This window comes from Pan troglodytes, chromosome 11 (genome assembly GCF_028858775.2).
Source record: "Pan troglodytes isolate AG18354 chromosome 11, NHGRI_mPanTro3-v2.0_pri, whole genome shotgun sequence".
In the NCBI taxonomy this organism is placed as follows: domain Eukaryota; kingdom Metazoa; phylum Chordata; class Mammalia; order Primates; family Hominidae; genus Pan; species Pan troglodytes.
Window position 1 is genome coordinate 111,166,804 of NC_072409.2, and position 18,119 is coordinate 111,184,922.

At 39.7% G+C, this 18,119-nt stretch overlaps 1 protein-coding gene across 9 annotated transcripts in view; it reads left to right on the forward strand.

The window, feature by feature from the left end:
- AK3 (adenylate kinase 3) overlaps positions 1-18,119 on the forward strand; it is a 75,356-nt gene that overhangs the window by 9,211 nt on the left and 48,026 nt on the right. For 6 of the 9 annotated variants that reach the window (XR_008536995.2, XR_010148987.1, XM_054657907.2 and 3 more), the window contains exon 2: positions 17,325-17,444. The exons of 2 other annotated variants lie outside the window; for them this stretch is intronic. Coding sequence is in view for 5 of the 7 variants with exons in the window: in XM_001138039.7 (XP_001138039.5) it covers positions 17,325-17,444 (120 nt within the window). In the remaining 2 variants the exon portion in view is untranslated. Of the gene's footprint in view, positions 1-11,889; positions 13,732-17,324; positions 17,445-18,119 lie in introns of those variants that run through there. One more of the 9 variants, XM_063788769.1, reaches the window with a different exon arrangement.

The window sequence follows — 18,119 nt, forward strand, 5'->3', positions numbered from 1 at the left end:
ATTTATTTAACCAGTTCACACTTGTAATCCCAGCACTTTGTGAGGTCAAGGCGGGTGGATCACTTGACCTTAGCAGTTCTAGACCAGCCTGGGCTACTTGGTGAAACTCCGTCTCTATAAAAAATTCAAAAACAATTAGCGGGGCGCAGTGGCAGGCACCTGTGATCCTAGCTACTCGGGAGGCTGAGGAGAGAGAATCGCTTGAACCTGGGAGGCGGAGGTTGCTGTGAGTCGAGATTGCAACGCTGCACTCCAGCCTGAGCAAGACCCCATCTCGAAAAAAAAAGAAAGAAAGAACAAAGGTTGTTTGACTTGCTTGCTAAATGTTGTTAATGCGACATATTGAAGTAGTTAGGTGACATTAAACAGTCCCAGATACTGCTACTGGTTGGGGTCAGGTTAACCAAAGTCTAGCAGAGGAGGCCTGGCGCAATGGCTCATGCTTGTAATCCCAGCACTTTGGGGGCTGAGTCGGGCAGTTCACTTGAGGTCAGGAATTCAAGACCAGCCTAGGCAACATGAGGAAACTCCCGTCTCTACCAAAAATACAAAAAATTAGCTGGGCATGGTGGCTCGCGCCTGTGGTCCCAGCTTCTCTGGAGGCTGAGGTGGGAGTATCACTTGAGCCCGGGATGCAGAGGTTGTCATGAGCCGAGATTGTGCTACTACACTCCAAGCTGGGTGACAGACAGAGTGATACCCTGTCTCAAAAAAAAAAAAAGTAAAGCATATTTATTACAAAAGAAGGAAACTATATCTATTTCATACAAATGTAAAAAAGGTAAATTAAGATCCCTCATAATTCTGCCTTGCCACACAGAGATGATTATAATTAACTCTTGGGTGCATTTTCTTTTATTCTTTTTTTTTCTTTTTCTTTTTTATTTCTGTTGCATTTGTATTTGCAAAATGGTTGTATTCTAAAAACAAATTGTCATATTGTAAATGATAGGTTACTTTTTTATTCTCATTTATAGTGAGCATGTTCACACATCATTAAGCGTCTTAAAAGTGATGTTTAAGCTGGGCGGGGTGGCTCACGCCTGTAATCCTAGCACTTTGGGAGGCTGAGGTGGGTGAATCACCAGAGGTCAAGAGTTCAAGACCAGCCTGGCCAACATGGCAAAACCCTGTCTCTACTAAAAATACAAAAATTAGCCAGGCATGGTGGTGGGCGCTTGTAATCCTAGCTACTTGGGAGGCTGAGGCAGGAGAATCACTTGAAACTGGGAGGCGCAGGTTGCAGTGAGCCGAGATGGCGCCATTGCATTCGAGCCTAGGTGAAAAGAGCGGAACTCTGTCTCAAAAAAAAAGATGTTTAATTTTATCAAAGTTGTATAGTTATTAAACATTTTTATTGGACGCGTATGTTGTTAACTATTGTTTGTTGTAATAAATACTGTTATGACTATCCCTGCACATAAACATTTGGCAAATCTTTGCTTATTTCCTTCAAATAAATTCCTAGTATGGAATTTCTACAAATATGGTACTATCAAATAATACAACAGAAGGATTGTGCCAATTTAGTTTCCAGTCATTGTTTCATGAGGGTGCTATATTTTATAACCCATGGCTGTATTTTATAGCTAAGGTTTAAAATCATCCCAGGAGATATGATAAGGACACTGGAAACTTTAGGCAACTCATTGACAGTAGCAAAGCTGGAATAACTGTAGGTCATCACTGAAACTTGGAGTCAGGGAACTTGAATCTGCCCTTAAGACATTTAGTCCAGTCGTCTCTTTTATTGTATTTTATTTTTTTGAGACAGAGTCCCACTCTGTCGCCCAGGCTGGAGTGCAATGGCACGATCTCGGCTTACTGCGACCTCCAACTCCTGGGTTCAAGCGATTCTGCTGCTTCAGCTTCCCAACTCAGGTAGCTGGAACTACAGGCTTGCACCACCGTGGCTGGCTAATTTATTTTCAGTAGAGATGGTTTTGCCGTATTGGCAGGCTGGTCTTGAACTCCTGACCTCAGGTGATCCAACCGCCTCGGCCTCTCAGAGTTAGACCTCTCTTTTAGAGATGAGGAGACTGAGTTCAGGAGAACTTGCTTGATAGTAAACAGTATTTATTGGGGGATTAGGGTGAAAACGTAGATTTCTCCGCGTTAAATACTCTTTTCTCTATGCAGTATTTCCCACATTGAGATTCATGAGATAGACATGAATTAGACGATGAGATTCATGAGATAGACATTTTAGATAGACAAAAACTTTTTATTTATTTCAAAGCAGAATTGAAACAGACATAAATCTAGCACATCAAAGCTGTATTTCATGAAAATTATAGCTATTAATTTTTAAAGCTAAGTCACTTTAAAGAAAACTGTATAGTAAAGAACTATATAGTAAAGAAAAACTATATAGTAAAGAACTATATAGTAAAGAAAAACTGGCCGGGCGCGGTGGCTCACGCCTGTAATCCCAGCACTTTGGGAGGCCGAGGCGGGCGGATCACGAGGTCAGGAGATCGAGACCATCCTGGCTAACACGGTGAAACCCCGTCTCTACTAAAAATACAAAAAATTAGCCGGGCGTGGTAGCGGGCGCCTGTAGTCCCAGCTACTCGGGAGGCTGAGGCAGGAGAATGGCGTGAACCCAGGAGGCGGAGCTTGCAGTGAGCCGAGATCGCGCCACTGCAGTCCAGCCTGGGCGACAGAGCGAGACTCCGTCTCAAAAAAAAAAAAAAAAAAAAAAAAAGAAAAACTATATAGTAAAGAACTATATTGTAAAGAAAAACTATATAGTAAAGAACTATATAGTAAAGAAAAACTATATAGTAAAGAACTACATAGTAAAGAAAAACTATATAGTAAAGAACTATATAGTAAAGAAAAACTATATAGTAAAGAACTATATAGTAAAGAAAAACTATATAGTGAATAATAGTTCAACTATGGTAGAAATCGTGAGGTTGAAGTGTGATTGCTTAGTCTGAGAAACTGCACTGTAGCATAGTGCTTCTCAGAGACATAACCCTGGCTAGGTGTGGTGGCTTATGCCTGTAATCTCAACACTTTGGGAGGCCAAGGCTGGAGGGTCATTTGAGCCCAGGAGATTGAGACTAGCCTGGGTAACATGGTGAGAACCCGTCTCTACAAAAGATAAAAACATTAGCTGGATGTGGTGGCACGTGCCTGAAGTCTCAGCTCTCTGAGAGGCTGAGGCGAGAGGATTGCTTGAACCCAGGAGTTCGAGGCTGCAGTGGGCTGTGATAGCACCACAGTACTCACAGTGACAGAGTGAGACCCTGTCTCAAAAAAAAAGGAGACATAACCCTAGACTAGACGGCCAAACCTTATGAATCTCATTTATTCTCATCTATATGATGGGGGAGATGAATGTAGTAATCTTCAAGACTTCTGCCAGTCCCTGGATTCTATATTTCTTCAAAACATTATTATGTACACCTGTGGCACATAAGCATGCATAATTAGAATGATACTGATGGCAAAGCGGAGTGTTTTTTTTTTTTTTGGAATGGTAAAACATTTAATTTGTAATGGGCAATTCCAAAAATATAAAAGGATATTTCATGAAAAGATTCTTCCAAGATATTTTATGCTTATACAATCAAATGTTTACCTATGCTTCTCTTTGTGTATGTGTTTTTTAAAACACAGATTATAGCATGCTGTATATACTGTTTTATACCTTTAACAATACTGCTTTGCATATGGAGTGCCCCATTTCATTTTTTTCTAATGGCTTTATTGAGATATAATTAACGTACCATATAATGTATCCATTTAAAGTATAAAACTCAGTGGACTTTAATATATTCATAGAGTTGTGCAGACATCACCAAAATCAACTTTTTTTTTTTTCTTTGAGATGGAGTCTCGCTCTTTTGCCTAGGCTGGAGTGCAGTGGCACGATCTCGGTTCACTGTAACCTCCGCCTCCCACGTTCAAGTGCTTCTCCTGCCTCAGCCTCCTGAGTAGCTGGGATTACAGCTGTGAGCCACCATGCCCAGCTAATTTTTGTATTTTTAGTAGAGATGGGGTTTCACCATGTTAGCCGGGCTGGTCTCGAACTTCCTACCTCAAGCGATCCACCCACCTCGGCTTCTCAAAGTTCTGGGATTACAGGCGTGAGCTACTGCACCTGGCCTTCATCAATTTTAAATTAATATATTTTTTCTTTTAAAAATTTTTTTCTTTTTAAAATATATTTTTGGCCAGGCATGGTGGCTCACACCTGTAATCTCAGCACTTTGGGAGGCCGAGGAAGGTGGATCATTTGAGGTCAGGGGTTTGAGATCAGCCTGGTCAACATGGTGAGACCCCGTCTCTACTAACAATACAAAATAAAATTCGTTGGGTATGGTGGCGGGCACCTGTTGGGAAGCTGAGGCAGGAGAATGGCTTAAGCCCAGGAGGTGGAGGTTGCATTGAGCCAAGATCATGCCACTGCACTCCAGCCTGGGCAACACAGCGAGACTCCGTTTCCAAAAATATATATATATATATATACACACTATATATATTTATATATGTGTATATATATATTTATATATGTATATATGTATTTATATATGTGTATATATATATTTATATATGTGTATATATATATATGGGGTCTCACCATGTTGGTCCAGGCTTGTCATGAACTCCTAGCCTCAAGTAATCCTTCCCTCCTTAGTCTCTCAAGGTGTTGGGATTACAGGCATGAGCCACAGTGCCCAACCTTTTAAAAAATTATTATTTTTTCTTTAATAATCAATTTTAGAACATACCCATCACCCCATAAAAGAAACTTCATACCTATTAGCAGTCACTTCTGTTCCTACCCCACACCCCTCCATCTGAGCCTCTGGCAACACCAACTCACCTCCTGTCTCTTTTGAGTTTTCTATACTGGACATTTCATACAAATGCAATCATACAATATGTGGTCTTTTCTGACTGGCTTCTTTCATTTAGCTTAGTGTTTTCAAGGCTCATCCACACTATAGCATGTTTACTACTTCATTCTTTTTTATCGCTGAATACAATTCCATTTTATGGATGGGCCATGTTTTATTTATCCATTCATAAGTTGGTGAACATTTGGGTTGTTTTCTCTTTTTCTGTTATCTTATGGGTGTACCATAGTTTGTTTAAATAACTTAAAGAACAATTTTTAAAAGGTAAGCCTGGTCATGAATACTGTCTCAAAGAATGTAGGCTTTTGCTAGATTGGTATTTTTTAACAAAATAAGTTAGGCCTTTTAAAATTCCATGGCTAGAATCTAGTAGAATCCAGGGAGCTTGTCTCTCCATCTATCCATCTCTTCATCCATCTGTCCATCTAACCATTCATTCAGGCAACTATCCGTGGATCCTTTAAGCATCAGATATGTGCTAGGTAGTGGAGACACAGAAAGCAACTGATTTCACTAGGTGCTCACAGAGTGTGGGCATGGGGGCAGGAGGGCAGATGGACATGTGTATTAGTCAGCTCAGGCTGTCGTAACACAATACCACACACTAGGGGGGCTTAAACCACATAATTTATTTTCTTATAGTTCTGGAGGCTAGAAGTACAAGACCAAGGCACTGGCAGAGTTGGTTTCTGGTGAGGCCCTTCTTCCTGGCCTGTCTAGTTGCCTTCTCACTTTGTTCTCACATGGCCTTTCCTCTGTAAGCAGGCAACCCTGATGTCTCCTTCTCCTCTTATAAAGACACCAGGCTTATTGGATTAGTGCCCTCCCATTATGACCTCATTTAATCTTAGTTACCTCCTTTAAAGCCCTATTTCCAAATATAGTCACCCTGGGGGTTAGGTTCCAACATACAGATTTAGGGGAGACATAATTCCGTCTATAACAACTTGTAAACACAGTCATTGGAGTGATGTGTGTCTCAATAGAGACAAGTCTGTGACATTTGGAAGTCCAGAGGGGGAGCTTCCAGTTCCCTAGGAGGTTGAGGGACACTTGACCATGAAGGGCCTTTTAGGATGTGTGTTGAAAAATCAATAAGAGCTTACCATGCAGCTTGAGTAAAGGCTAGGAGGATCCATGTATGTAGAGCTCCTTGCTGGGGGTGTTGTTTCAGGGTGAAGTGCCAATGGGGAGGATGAGGGAGGAGGAGAAATAAGATGAGGCTGGACCCAGGTGGGCATTTATGTAATTGTCAAAATCAGAATTTGTCCGAAGCAGAGTGAATGGGAAGGGGAGTATAGACCTGGAACAGGAACTCTTTCTGGATGCTTCACTGAAGAGGAGAGAGATTGAGTGATGGTGAGAGGGAGGAACAATGGTCAAGGGAGGTTTTCATTTTTAATATAATTCTTGTGCAATATTCCATGCATCAGAGTATTATAAGGTCTGTGTATGGTTAGAAGAAGAATAAAATGAACATGATTTACCCATCACCAGAGAGAAACTAGGACTTTGGGGGCCCTCCAGTTCCCCTTCCATGCACATCTCCTTCCTGCTTCCCAGAGGTAACCACTTTGTTGACTCAAGTGTTTATTATTTGAGAAAGGTTTTTTTTTAAAGCCCTTGATTGGGTGTAAAGCTATCATTTAACTAATTTCCTGACATTCTCCTAGTTTTATTTTGTTCTGACACATTTTTAAAGTTAAGTTTTATGTCATTTATAATGATGCTAAAAGCATTTTGGCAGGAGCTAGATTAATTCTCTGTAGCCTTTTCTCTTGGCACATGTGAAAGAGAACTGCTGGTTGGCGGGTGGCTCACCCCTGTAATCCCAGCACTTTGGGAGGCTAAGGCAGGAGGATCAGTAGAGTCCAGGAGTTTGAGACTAGCCTGGGCAACATAGTGAGACCCCTATCTCTACAAAAAATAAAAAAAAAATTAGCCAGGCATGATGGTGCTTGCCTATAGTCCTAACTACTTGGGAAGCTAAGCTGGGAGGATCGCTTGAGCCCAGGGGTTTGAGACTGCAGTGAGTTATAATCATGCCACTGCATTGGCTCTTTGGAAAAAAAAAAAAGAGAGAGAAAGAGAACTGTTATTTACAGTTTGGTCTGGTCCCTCTTTTGTGCTTCATAACTGCTCATACAGTAAGTTTGAATAAGCTCATTCAGATATGAGGTGTGGTTGATTTGGGTAACATAAAACTTTAAAGGGAGATACAGAATTTAAAATGGCTTTTTATGTAATATAAACATTTATTTCTCATACTAATGTCTCCATGTTTTAGGATTTCTAGTTATTATCCTTAAAAGTTGGTTTTGAGTTTCCCTATTTTTCTCTAACCTTCTTTTCCTACTTTTGTGTATAACTTTGTAGAAAATTAGCTTATCATAAATAATTTACTTTTAAACTGCCTTTTGTGTTTTGTGGAAGTGCCCAAATTTGTTAATTTTTGAATCAAAAAAGGAAATACAGTTGGCCTTGAACAACTTTGGGTTTAGGGCTGCCGATTCCTAGTGTAGTCAAAAATCCACATGTAACTTTTGACATCCCCAAAACTTAAACAGCCTACTGTTGACCAGGAGCCTTACCAATAGCATACACAATTGATTCACACATATTTTATATGATATATGTATTGTATACTGTATTCTTATAATAAACCAAGTGAGAGAAAAAAATGTTATTAAGAAATTATCAGCCATGTGCAGTGGCTCATGCCTGTGATCTCAGTACTTTGGGAAGCCAAGATGGGAGGATCACTTAAGCCCAGGAGTTCAAGACCAGCTTGGGCAAAGCAAGACTCCCTCTCTACAAAAAAGTAAAAAAAAATTAGCCAGGCATTGTGGTGTGTGTCTGTTTTCCCAGCTACCTGGGAGGTTGAGGTGGGAGGATCACTTGGACCCAGCACGTCGAGGCTGCAGTGAGCTGTGATCATACCACTGCAGTCCAGCATGGATGTCAGAGTGAGACCATGTCTCTAAAAAAGAAAATCATAAGAAAAGAAAATGTATTTACTGTTTGTTAAATGGAAGTGGATCGTCATAAAGATCTTCATCCCCATTGTCTTCATGTCAAGTAGACTGAGGAGGAGGAGGAGGGGTCAGTTTTGTTGCCTAAGAGTGGCAGAGGCAGAGGTGGACCCATGCAGTTCAAACCCATGTTGTTCAAGGGTCCACTCTAGAATTTTTATGAGGAGTCTGTTAAGATGTAATATTAAATGTAGGTAATCAAATGGATAAAAGTTTACCGTATCTCCAGAGAACATGCTGGTTAAGAGTCTTTGCATATAATTTTGGGAGGGGGTAAATATATTTGAAATGTAATATGTTAACTGCTTAGACTCAGATTAGGGAGTTAAGTCTTTTTTTTTTTTTTAAGTAAGCTTCAATTGAAGCATTATAGGCTCCAGGTTTTAATAAATATTGTGGATAAATGCTTATTGATATAGAAAGTTCATGATATAGACACCATTAAATACTGTGCAGCCATAAAAATGAGCAAGATTACGTCCTTTGCAGGGACATGGATGGAGCTGGAGGCCTTTATCCTTAGCAAACTAACGCAGGAAAAGAAAACCAAATACCTCATGTTCTCACTTATAAGTGGGAGCTAAATGATGAGAACACATGGACGCATAGAGGGAACAATTCACACTAGGGCCTTTCAGAGGATGGAGGTGGGGAGGAGGGAGAGGATCAGGAAAAATAACTAATGCATACTAGCTTAATACCTGGGTGATGAAATAATCTGTACAACAAACCCCCATGACACAAGTTCACCCATGTAACAAACCTGCACATATATCCCTGAAATTATAATAGAAATTATAAAACAACAACAAGAACAATAAAATAAAAACACTTTACATTTGAGAAAGAATGACAATATCAGTAGGTAAAACCAACATCAACAGTTAAAAGACCATCCTTCCAGCCAAGTAAGGCAGTCAAAAGATGTGTAGATCTGGTAGCAGAAACTGGGTCCATAATTATCAAAGTGGAAGTTCACAGAGGAATTATAATTGAGAAGATAAAAACTCATGTAACTTCCATTCAGTACTGCAATTTAAAAATTGATTTTTTTCACAATAACTATATACAAGATAATATATTTAACACATAAAAGAGAAAAATAACAATTCTTTCTCATCACACAAAAATCTATTTAGAATGTTTAAGATATCAATCTAATCTCAATGTCTTTCTTGTTCTAATTAAATCATACAAACATAAAAAAGTTCATGATAAATGAAAAACAGATTATTAGACTACACATAGGATTATCTATCTCTATATAAACAAAACTCAAAATACCTGGTTTTCGTTTTGTTTTTCCTGAGACAAGGTCTTGCTCTGTCACCAAGGCTGGAGTGCAGTAGTGCGGTCATGGCTCACTGCAGCCTTGACCTTCTGGGCTCAAGCAATCCTCCCACCTCAGTTTCCTGAATAGCTGGGACCACAGGCAATGAAAGTTTTTATATTATCATTAATAATAATTATCTCTGAGTAGTGATCAGACTATGACTGGTTTTTTTTATTTTTTTTTCTTACTGGGAATTTTTCATCTGTTCTATTTTTTAAAGAACAAAATCTGTATTGAGATTTAATTCACATACTATACAATTAGCCCTTGTAAAGTGTATGATTCAGTGGTTTTTAGGCTATCCAAAGTTGTGCAACCATCACCTCAATCAATTTTAGAACATTTTTATCACTCCAAAAAGAAACGCTGTTCTCATTAGCAGTCATTACCCATTTCTCCCCAACCCTCCCAGCCTTTGGCAACTACTAATCTTCTTTCCATCTCTTTAGATTTGCCTATTCTAAACATTTTATGCAAATGGAATCATACGATATATAGTCTTTTGTGTCTGGCTTCTTTCACTGAGCATGTTTGAAGGTTCATCTATGCTGTAACATGTATCAGTACTTCATTTCTTTTTTTGCTGAATAATATTCCACTGTCTTGATATACCACATTTTATTTACCTGTTCATCAGTTGATGGACATTTGACTTGTTTCTACTTCTTGGTTATTTTAAATAATGCCACTATGAACATTCATTTACAAGTTTTTGTGTAGACATATTTCTTTTCTTTTTTTTTTTTTTAAGAGACACAGTCTCTTCTCTGTCACCAAGGCTGGAGTGCAGTGGTGCAATCATAACTCAACAGCAGCAGCCTTGAACTCCTGCACCCAAGTGATCCTCCCACCTGAGCCTCCCAAGTAGCTGGGACTACAGGCATGCACCACCATGCCCGTATTTTTTTTATTTAGATGTAGGGTCTTGCTGTGTTGCCCAGGCTGGTCAGGAACTCTTAGGCTTGAGCAGTCTTCCTGTGTTGGCTCCCAAAACATTGGGATTACAGGCATGAGCTACCACAGCTGGCCATATGTTTTTCTTTCTCATGGGCATATAGCGAGGGGAGGAATTGCTATCTCTTATGGTAACTGTCTTTCCCCACTCCCTGCAAGACAGGTTCTTGCTCTGTCACTCAGGCTGGAGTACAGTGGCGCGATCATGGCTCACTGTAGCGTTGAGCTCCTGGGCCTCAGCCTCCTGCCTCAGCCTCCTGAATAGCTGGAACTAGAAACACATACCAAGCACCCAGCAAATTTAAAAAATTTTATTTAAGCTGGGTGCAGTGGCTCATGCCTGTAATCACAGCACTTTGGGAGGCAAAGGTGGGTAGATCACCCAAAGTCAGGAGTTCAGCACCAGCCTGACCAACATGGTGAAACCCTGTCCCTACTAAAAATACAGAATTAGCTGGGTGTGGTGGCGCATGCCTGTAATCCCAGCTACTCAGGAGGTGGAGGCAGGAGAATCGCTTGAACCCAGGAGGCAGAGGTTGCAGTGAGCCAAGATTGCGCCATTGCACTCCAGCCTGGGCAACAAGAGCAAAATTCCGTCTCAAAAAAAAAAATATATATATATATGTGTGTGTGTGTGTGTGTGTATATATGTAGGTATATATATGTATGTGTATATATATGTATGTATATATGTATGTATATATTTATATGTATGTATATATATAAGTATGTGTGTATATATGTATGTATGTGTGTATATATATACATATATATGTATATATATATTTGTAGAGACATGGTCTTGCTGTGTTGCCCAGGCTGGTCTTGAACTCCTGGCCTCAAGTGAAACTCCTTCCTTGGCCTCCCAAAGTGCTGGGATTGCAGGTGTGAGTCACCACACAGGGCTTGGTAACTGTGTTCAACCTTTAAAAAAACCACCACACTATTTTACAAATTGGCTACACCATTTTATAATGCTACCAGCAATATATGAGGGTTACAGTTTCTCCACATTCTTACCAACACTTGTTTTTATTTATTTTTTTGTTTGAGACACAGTTTCACTCTGTCGCCCAGGCTGGAGTGCAGTGGCAGCTATTCAGCTCACTGCAACCTCCGCCTCCCAGGTTCAAGCAATTCTCCTGCCTCAGCCTCCCGGGTAGCTGGGACTACAGGCGTGCACCACCACACCCAGCTAATTTTTGTATTACTAGTAGAGACAGGGTTTCACCATTTTGGTCAGGCTGGTCTCGAACTCCTGACCTCAAGTGATGTGCCTGCCTCGGCCTCCCAAAGTGCCGGGATTACAGGCATGAGCCATTGTGCCTGGCCTAACACTTGTTTTTAAAGGCATATGTTGTTTTATTGTGCTTCACAGGTACTGTATCTTTTTTTACAAATCTAAGTTTTGTGGCAACTCTGTGTCAAGCAAGGCTATTGGCCCCATTTTCCCAACAAGTACGCACTTCCCATTTCTATTTTACATTTTTAGTAACTTTTGCAATATTTTAAATATTTTCATTATTATTATATCTGTTAAAGTGATCTGTGATCAGTGATCTTTGATGTTACTATTATAATTGTTTTGGGGTGCCATGAACTATACCCATATAAGATGGCAAACTTAATTGATAAATGTTATGTGTGTTCTGACTGTTCCACTAACCAGCCATTCCCTTGTCTCTCTCTCCTCGAGCTTCCCTATTCCCTGAGACACAACAATATTGAAATTAGGCCAATTAATAACCTTACAGTGGCCTCAAAGTGTTCAAGTTAAAGGAAGAGAGTGGCACATCTCTCACTTTAAATCAAAAGCTAGAAATGATTAAGCTTAGTGAGGAAGGCATGTTGAAAACCAAGACAGGCTGAAACTAGGCTTCTTGCACCAGTTAGCCAAGTTGTAAGTGCAAAGGAAGACCTTGAAGGAAATTAAAAGTGCTGCTCCAGTAAACACTGGAGCACAAGAAAGCAAAACAACCTTGTTGTTGATATGGAGAAAGCTTGAGTGTTCTAGAAAGAAGATCAAACCAGCCACATCATCCATTAAGCCAAAGCCCAATCCAGAGCAAGGCCCTAATTCTCTTCATTTCAGTGAAGGCTGAGAGATGTGTTGAAGCTGCAGAATAAAAATTTGAAGCTAGCAGAGATTGATTCATGAGGTTTAAGGAAAGAAGCCGTCTCCGTAACATGAAAGTGCGAGTGCTGATGTAGAAGCTGCAGCAAGGTATCCAGAAAATCTAGCTAAGATCATTGATGAAGGTGTCTACACTAACAGATTTTCAATGTAAACAAAACAGCCTTCTATTGGAAAAAGATGCCATCTAGGACTTCCATTGCTGGAGAAGAGAAGTCAATGCTTGACTTCAAAGCTTCAAAGGACAGGCTGACTCTCTTGCTAGGGACTAATGCAGCTGGTGACTTTAAGTTGAAGCCAATGCTCATTTACCATTCCAAAAATCCGAGGGTCTTGAGAATTATCTAAATCTACCCTGCCTGTGCTCTGTAAATGGAATGACAAAGCCTGGATGACAGCACATTGGTTTATAGCATGGTTTACTGACTGTTTGAAGCCCACTGTTGAGAACTATTGTTGAGAGAAAAAGATTCGTTTGAAAGTATTACTGCTCATTGACAATGCACCTGGTCACCCAAAAGCTCTGCTGGAGATGTACAAGGAAATTCATGTTGTTTTCATGCCTGCTGACACAACATCCATTCTGTAGCCCACGCGTCAAGGAGTAATTTCAACTCTCAAGTTTTATTATTTAAAAAACACATTTGATAAGGTTCAGCTGCTATATAGATGGTGATTCCTCTGATGGATTTGGGCAAAGTAAATAGAAAAACTTAGGGAAAGGATGCGGCATTCTAGATGCCAGGAAGAACACTCATGATTCAGGAAGAAGGTCAAAGTGTCAACATTAACAGGAGTTTGGAAGAAGTTGATTCCAACCCTCATGGATGACTTTAAGGGGTTCAAGCCTTCAGTGTAGGAAGTAACTACACATATGGTGGAAATAGCAAGAGAACTAGAATTAGAAGTGCAGCCTGAAGATGTAACTGGATTGCTGCAATCTCATAAAACTTGAATGGATGAGGAGTTGCTTTTACTGAATGAGCAAAGAACGTGGTTTCTTGAGGTAGAATCTAGTCCTGGTGAAGATGCTGTGAGCATTATTCAAATGGCAACAAGGGATTTAGAATATGACTTAAACTTAGTTGAAAAAGGAGCAGCGGGTCTGAGAGGATAGACTACAGTTTTGAAAGAAGTTCTACTGTGGATAAAATACTATCACACAACACTGCATGCTACAGAGAAGTTTTTGGTGAAAAGAAGAGTCAGTTGATGAGGCAGACTTTATTGTTGTCTTATTTTATGCAATTGCACAGCCACCTCATCGTTTAGCAACCTCCATCCTGATCAGTCAGCAGCCATCAGCCATGGAGGCAAGACCCTCCATCAGCAAAAAGATTAAGACTCTCTGAAGGCTAAGATGATCATTAACATTTTTTAGCAATAAAACTATTTTAAATTAAGGTAGGTACATTGTTATTTTAGACATAATGCTATTGCACTTAATAGACTACAATGTAATGTAAATATATAACTTTTATATGCATTGAGAAACCAAAAAATTTGTGTGACTCACATATTCACTTTATTGTGGTAGTCTGGAACCAAACCCACAATATCTCCAGGGTAGGCCTGTATGTGTCTTTTTGACTATAACCATGTTTGTGAATGTGAAGTAGTATCTCCTTGTGGTTTTCATTTGACTTCCCTAATGATTAAGGACGTTGATCATGTGTTCATGGGCTTATTGGCCATTTGTATATCTTTGAAGAAATGTGTATTCAGATCCTATGTCCGTTTAACATTTTTTAAAAATTGAGTTGTAAGAGTTCTTTAGACATTCTAGATACAAATTCCTTACCAGATACATGATTTGCAAAATTTTTCTTCCATCCCATGCTATGCATTGTCTTTTCACTTCTTTTCTTTTCGTTTCTTTTTTAAGAGATGGGGTTTCACCATGTTGGCCAGGCTGGTCTCGAACTCCTGACCTCAGGTGATCTGCCCACCTCAGCCTCCCAAAGTGCTGGGATTACAGGCAGGAGCCACTGCACCCGGCCTCACTTTCTTAATGATGTTCTTTGAAGCACAAAGTTTTTAATTTTGATGAAGTCTAATGTATCTATTTTTTTCCTTTGTTAGTTGTGCTCTTGGTTGGATATCTAGAAACCATTGCCTAATGCATAGTGATGAAGATTTATACCTGTGTTTTCTATTAAGAGGTTTTAGGCTGGACGCAGTGGCTCACACCTGTAATCCCAGCACTTTGGGAGGCTGAGGCAGGCAGATCACGAGGTCAGGAGTTCGAGCCTGGCCAACATGGTGAAACCCTGTCTCTACTAAAAATACAAAAATTAGCTGGGCCTGGTGGTGGGCACCTGTAATCCCAGCTACTTGGGAGGCTGAGGCAGGAGAATCACTTGAACCTGGGAGGGGGAGGTTGCAGTGAGCCAAGATTACATCATTGCACTTTAGTCTGGGTGACAAGAGCGAGACTCCATCTCAAAAAAAAAAAAAAAAAAAAAAGTTTAGTAGCTTTAGCGCTTACTTTTAGGTTTATGACCTATATTGAGTTAATTTTTATACATGGTAGAGGTCTAACTTCATTCCTTTTCATCTGGATATTTATTTGTCCCAGGAGCATTTGTTAAAAAGACTTCTTTTTCTTCATTCATTTATTTTGGCATCCTATTAAAAATCAGTTTACTATAAATTTGAAAGGTTATTTCTGGACTTTGAATTCTATGATTTTTTTTTGAAACAGGGTCTCACTGTGTTGCCCAGGCGGGAGTGCAGTAGCATGATCATGGCTCTCTGTAGCCCTGACCTCTTGGGCTCAAGCAGTCTTCCCACCTCAGTCTCCTGAGTAGCTGAGACTACAGCCGTGAGCCACCACACCCAGCTAATTTTTTAATCTTTTGTAGAGATGGGGTCTCACCATGTTGCCTAAGCTGGTCTCAAACCGTTGGCTTTAGACATAGTTTTACTTCTTTTTTTCTGGATGCTTTCTATTTCTTTTTCTGGACTAATTGCCTTGGCTAGAATCTCTAATATTGTATAGAAGTGGCAAGGGCAGACAATCTTTTGTTACAGCTATTCATATACTGATAAAATTAAGTACTTTATTAATTAACCCCATCTTCTAACCCATCGGCTGCAGCTGGTTCGGATTTAGAAGGAGGCTTGGCCTGAAGAGTGAGAGGTGAGGGGAGAGGCCAATAACAGGTTTTTTTGGGACTTGGCCCTAGAGAATTGCGTGTTTTTACATTTTTTTTCCAAATGCTGTTGATGAGGTTGAAGCTGTCCCTCCCCAGAGCGGTAGTCAAAAGCCTGTAGACAGAGAAGTTCACACATTAAGTATACGGCTGTTTTAGTGAGTTCTGACCTCTCCATCTGCCAAGCCCTCTTCTAAGTGCAGTCTGCACATCCAGCAGCACACGTGCCACATGACAGCCCGTGTCCATGCAGTTACTGTTCTTGGTTAAAAATCTGAAGTTTCATGAATCTGACAATTTAGAATCTGTTCTTGGTTAAAAATCTAAAGTTTCATGAATCTGACAATTTAGAATCTGTTTTGGGGTCAGTATGGCAATTCATACCAACAGTTAGGAAAATATTCATATATACCTTGACCCTTTAATCTGACATCTGGGAATTTATTTATTGGAAATAATCCCAAAGAGGAATAAAATAAAAGCAAAAGAACAAGAGTCTTTGGTGATGAGGAAAAATCAAGACTAATTTACACAATTTAAATGTCCAGCAGTACTGCTGTCATAAAGTGTAGTTTTATATATTTATTTCAAAATATCTTATATTTGGAGTGTAATATGGTTACCTAAAATGACTATATAAAACCACCAAAAAGTATTTATTAAATAATGCTAAGTGACAAAAAGAACATAAAATTGTAGATACGCAGATTATGATGGAATTACGGTTCTGAAGGTATAGAAATAGTTTGGTAAGGGAACATGAAGAAATTAAAATACTATTGCATAAGAGTGACATATAGTTGTAGGTAATATTATTAAATTGTTCATAAATCATTTTCCAGAGTGTTTCGTTAATAAAAATATAACATAATCACAATACTAATCTGGTCAAAAACTGAATTGGAACATGAAGAAATTAAAATACTATTGCATAAGAGTGACATATAGTTGTAGGTAATATTATTAAATTGTTCATAAATCATTTTCCAGAGTGTTTCGTTAATAAAAATATAACATAATCACAATACTAATCTGGTTAAAAACTGAATTGTGTCACGATAGCAGTGCCTGTTTTACAGGATTGGAAAAGTCTCTCCAATAACATGATAGCAGGCATTTAAACTGAATCATTTCAAAATAATGATGATTTCAAATTCTTATTTTTAAAGAAAATAATTTCAGCTATTTCATAATTTTTTCTGGTAGAAAATACAGAAAAGTACATATATATATTTAAAAACACTCAATTCTATCACGCAGAGATAACTACTGTTAACATATCGGTCTATACCTTTACAATATTTTTTCTGTCTATATATTTACATTTATATATTTTTCCATAATGAAGAATCTGAAGTTTAGATTATTTTGTAACCTTTGTTTTTGTTTTTGTTTTTGAGACGGAGTCTCACTCTGTTGCCCAGGCTGAAGTGCAATGGCACGATCTCGGCTCACTGCAACCTCTGCCTCCTGGGTTCAAGCGATTCCCCCGCCTCCCACCTGGGTTCAAGCTACCCCCAAGTAGCTGGGATTACAGGCACCCGCCATCATGTCCGGCTAATTTTTTTTATTTCTGTAGAGACTGGGTTTCACCATGTTGGCCAGGCTAGTCTTGAACTCCTGTCCTCAGGTGGTCTACCCGCCTGGGCCTCCCAAAGTGCTGGGGTTACAGGTATGAACCACTGTTCCCGGCCATAACCTTTGTTTTTATCAGAAAAGTTGATGATGCACATTTTCAGATGAGTATGCCATTCAGACTTCCCCTTTAGGCAACTCGTTCCGAGGTGCCTGGAATGGGATAAAACAAATGCACTTACTGATTTTTCCCCCACTTTGCTGTAGAAATTGGCGTGTTAGCCAAGGCTTTCATTGACCAAGGGAAACTCATCCCAGATGATGTCATGACTCGGCTGGCCCTTCATGAGCTGAAAAATCTCACCCAGTATAGCTGGCTGTTGGATGGTAAGTGGAGTCTCATGAGCATTTCACCTGCCCAAAATAATCAGTGCTGGCAGGAGAATGAGCATTTCATGGGCTTCAGACAGACGTCAAGGATGGTGGTTTGGGGAGAGGGGTGCTTGGGACTATCCTGAAACCAGTCATCTTCTCTGGGACCAGTTCTATATCCAAATGGAAAGAGGGAAGTGAATTGCATGATTTCTAAGCTCCCTTCAGATGTAACTTTAGTTCCTTTCCCCTTTCTTTGAGAATATTTTGTGATATGGGAGGATCACCACAGAAGAAGCAAGACCCAAGAGTAATTTACAATAAGCTGTAAACTTTCCCTAGCCAGGAGTATGGCAGAATCCTTGAGGGTAGGTTGATTTTTAGTTTTGTTAATATAGAGAGGACACAAAAGAGATTTGTTTCAGTTGAGTCCTCAGCTCTCACTAAAACTGGGATAAACTTGGGATAAGCCTTTTCTTCAAGAAGATCTGAGTCATAATATCCTTTTTTGGAAGAGGATAGCTAATCTAGTCTTCTCTCCTACTCAACCCCATTCACCCACCTTCGCACACAGGCATGCATGCACTCAGTGCTGCCCTTGCCAAGCCCTGGAGCCCTGACTTGCTTGCTTTATCTAAGAAGGTTCTGAAGTCTTGTCCTTGTGGAAAGTACATTCTAGTAGAAGACAAG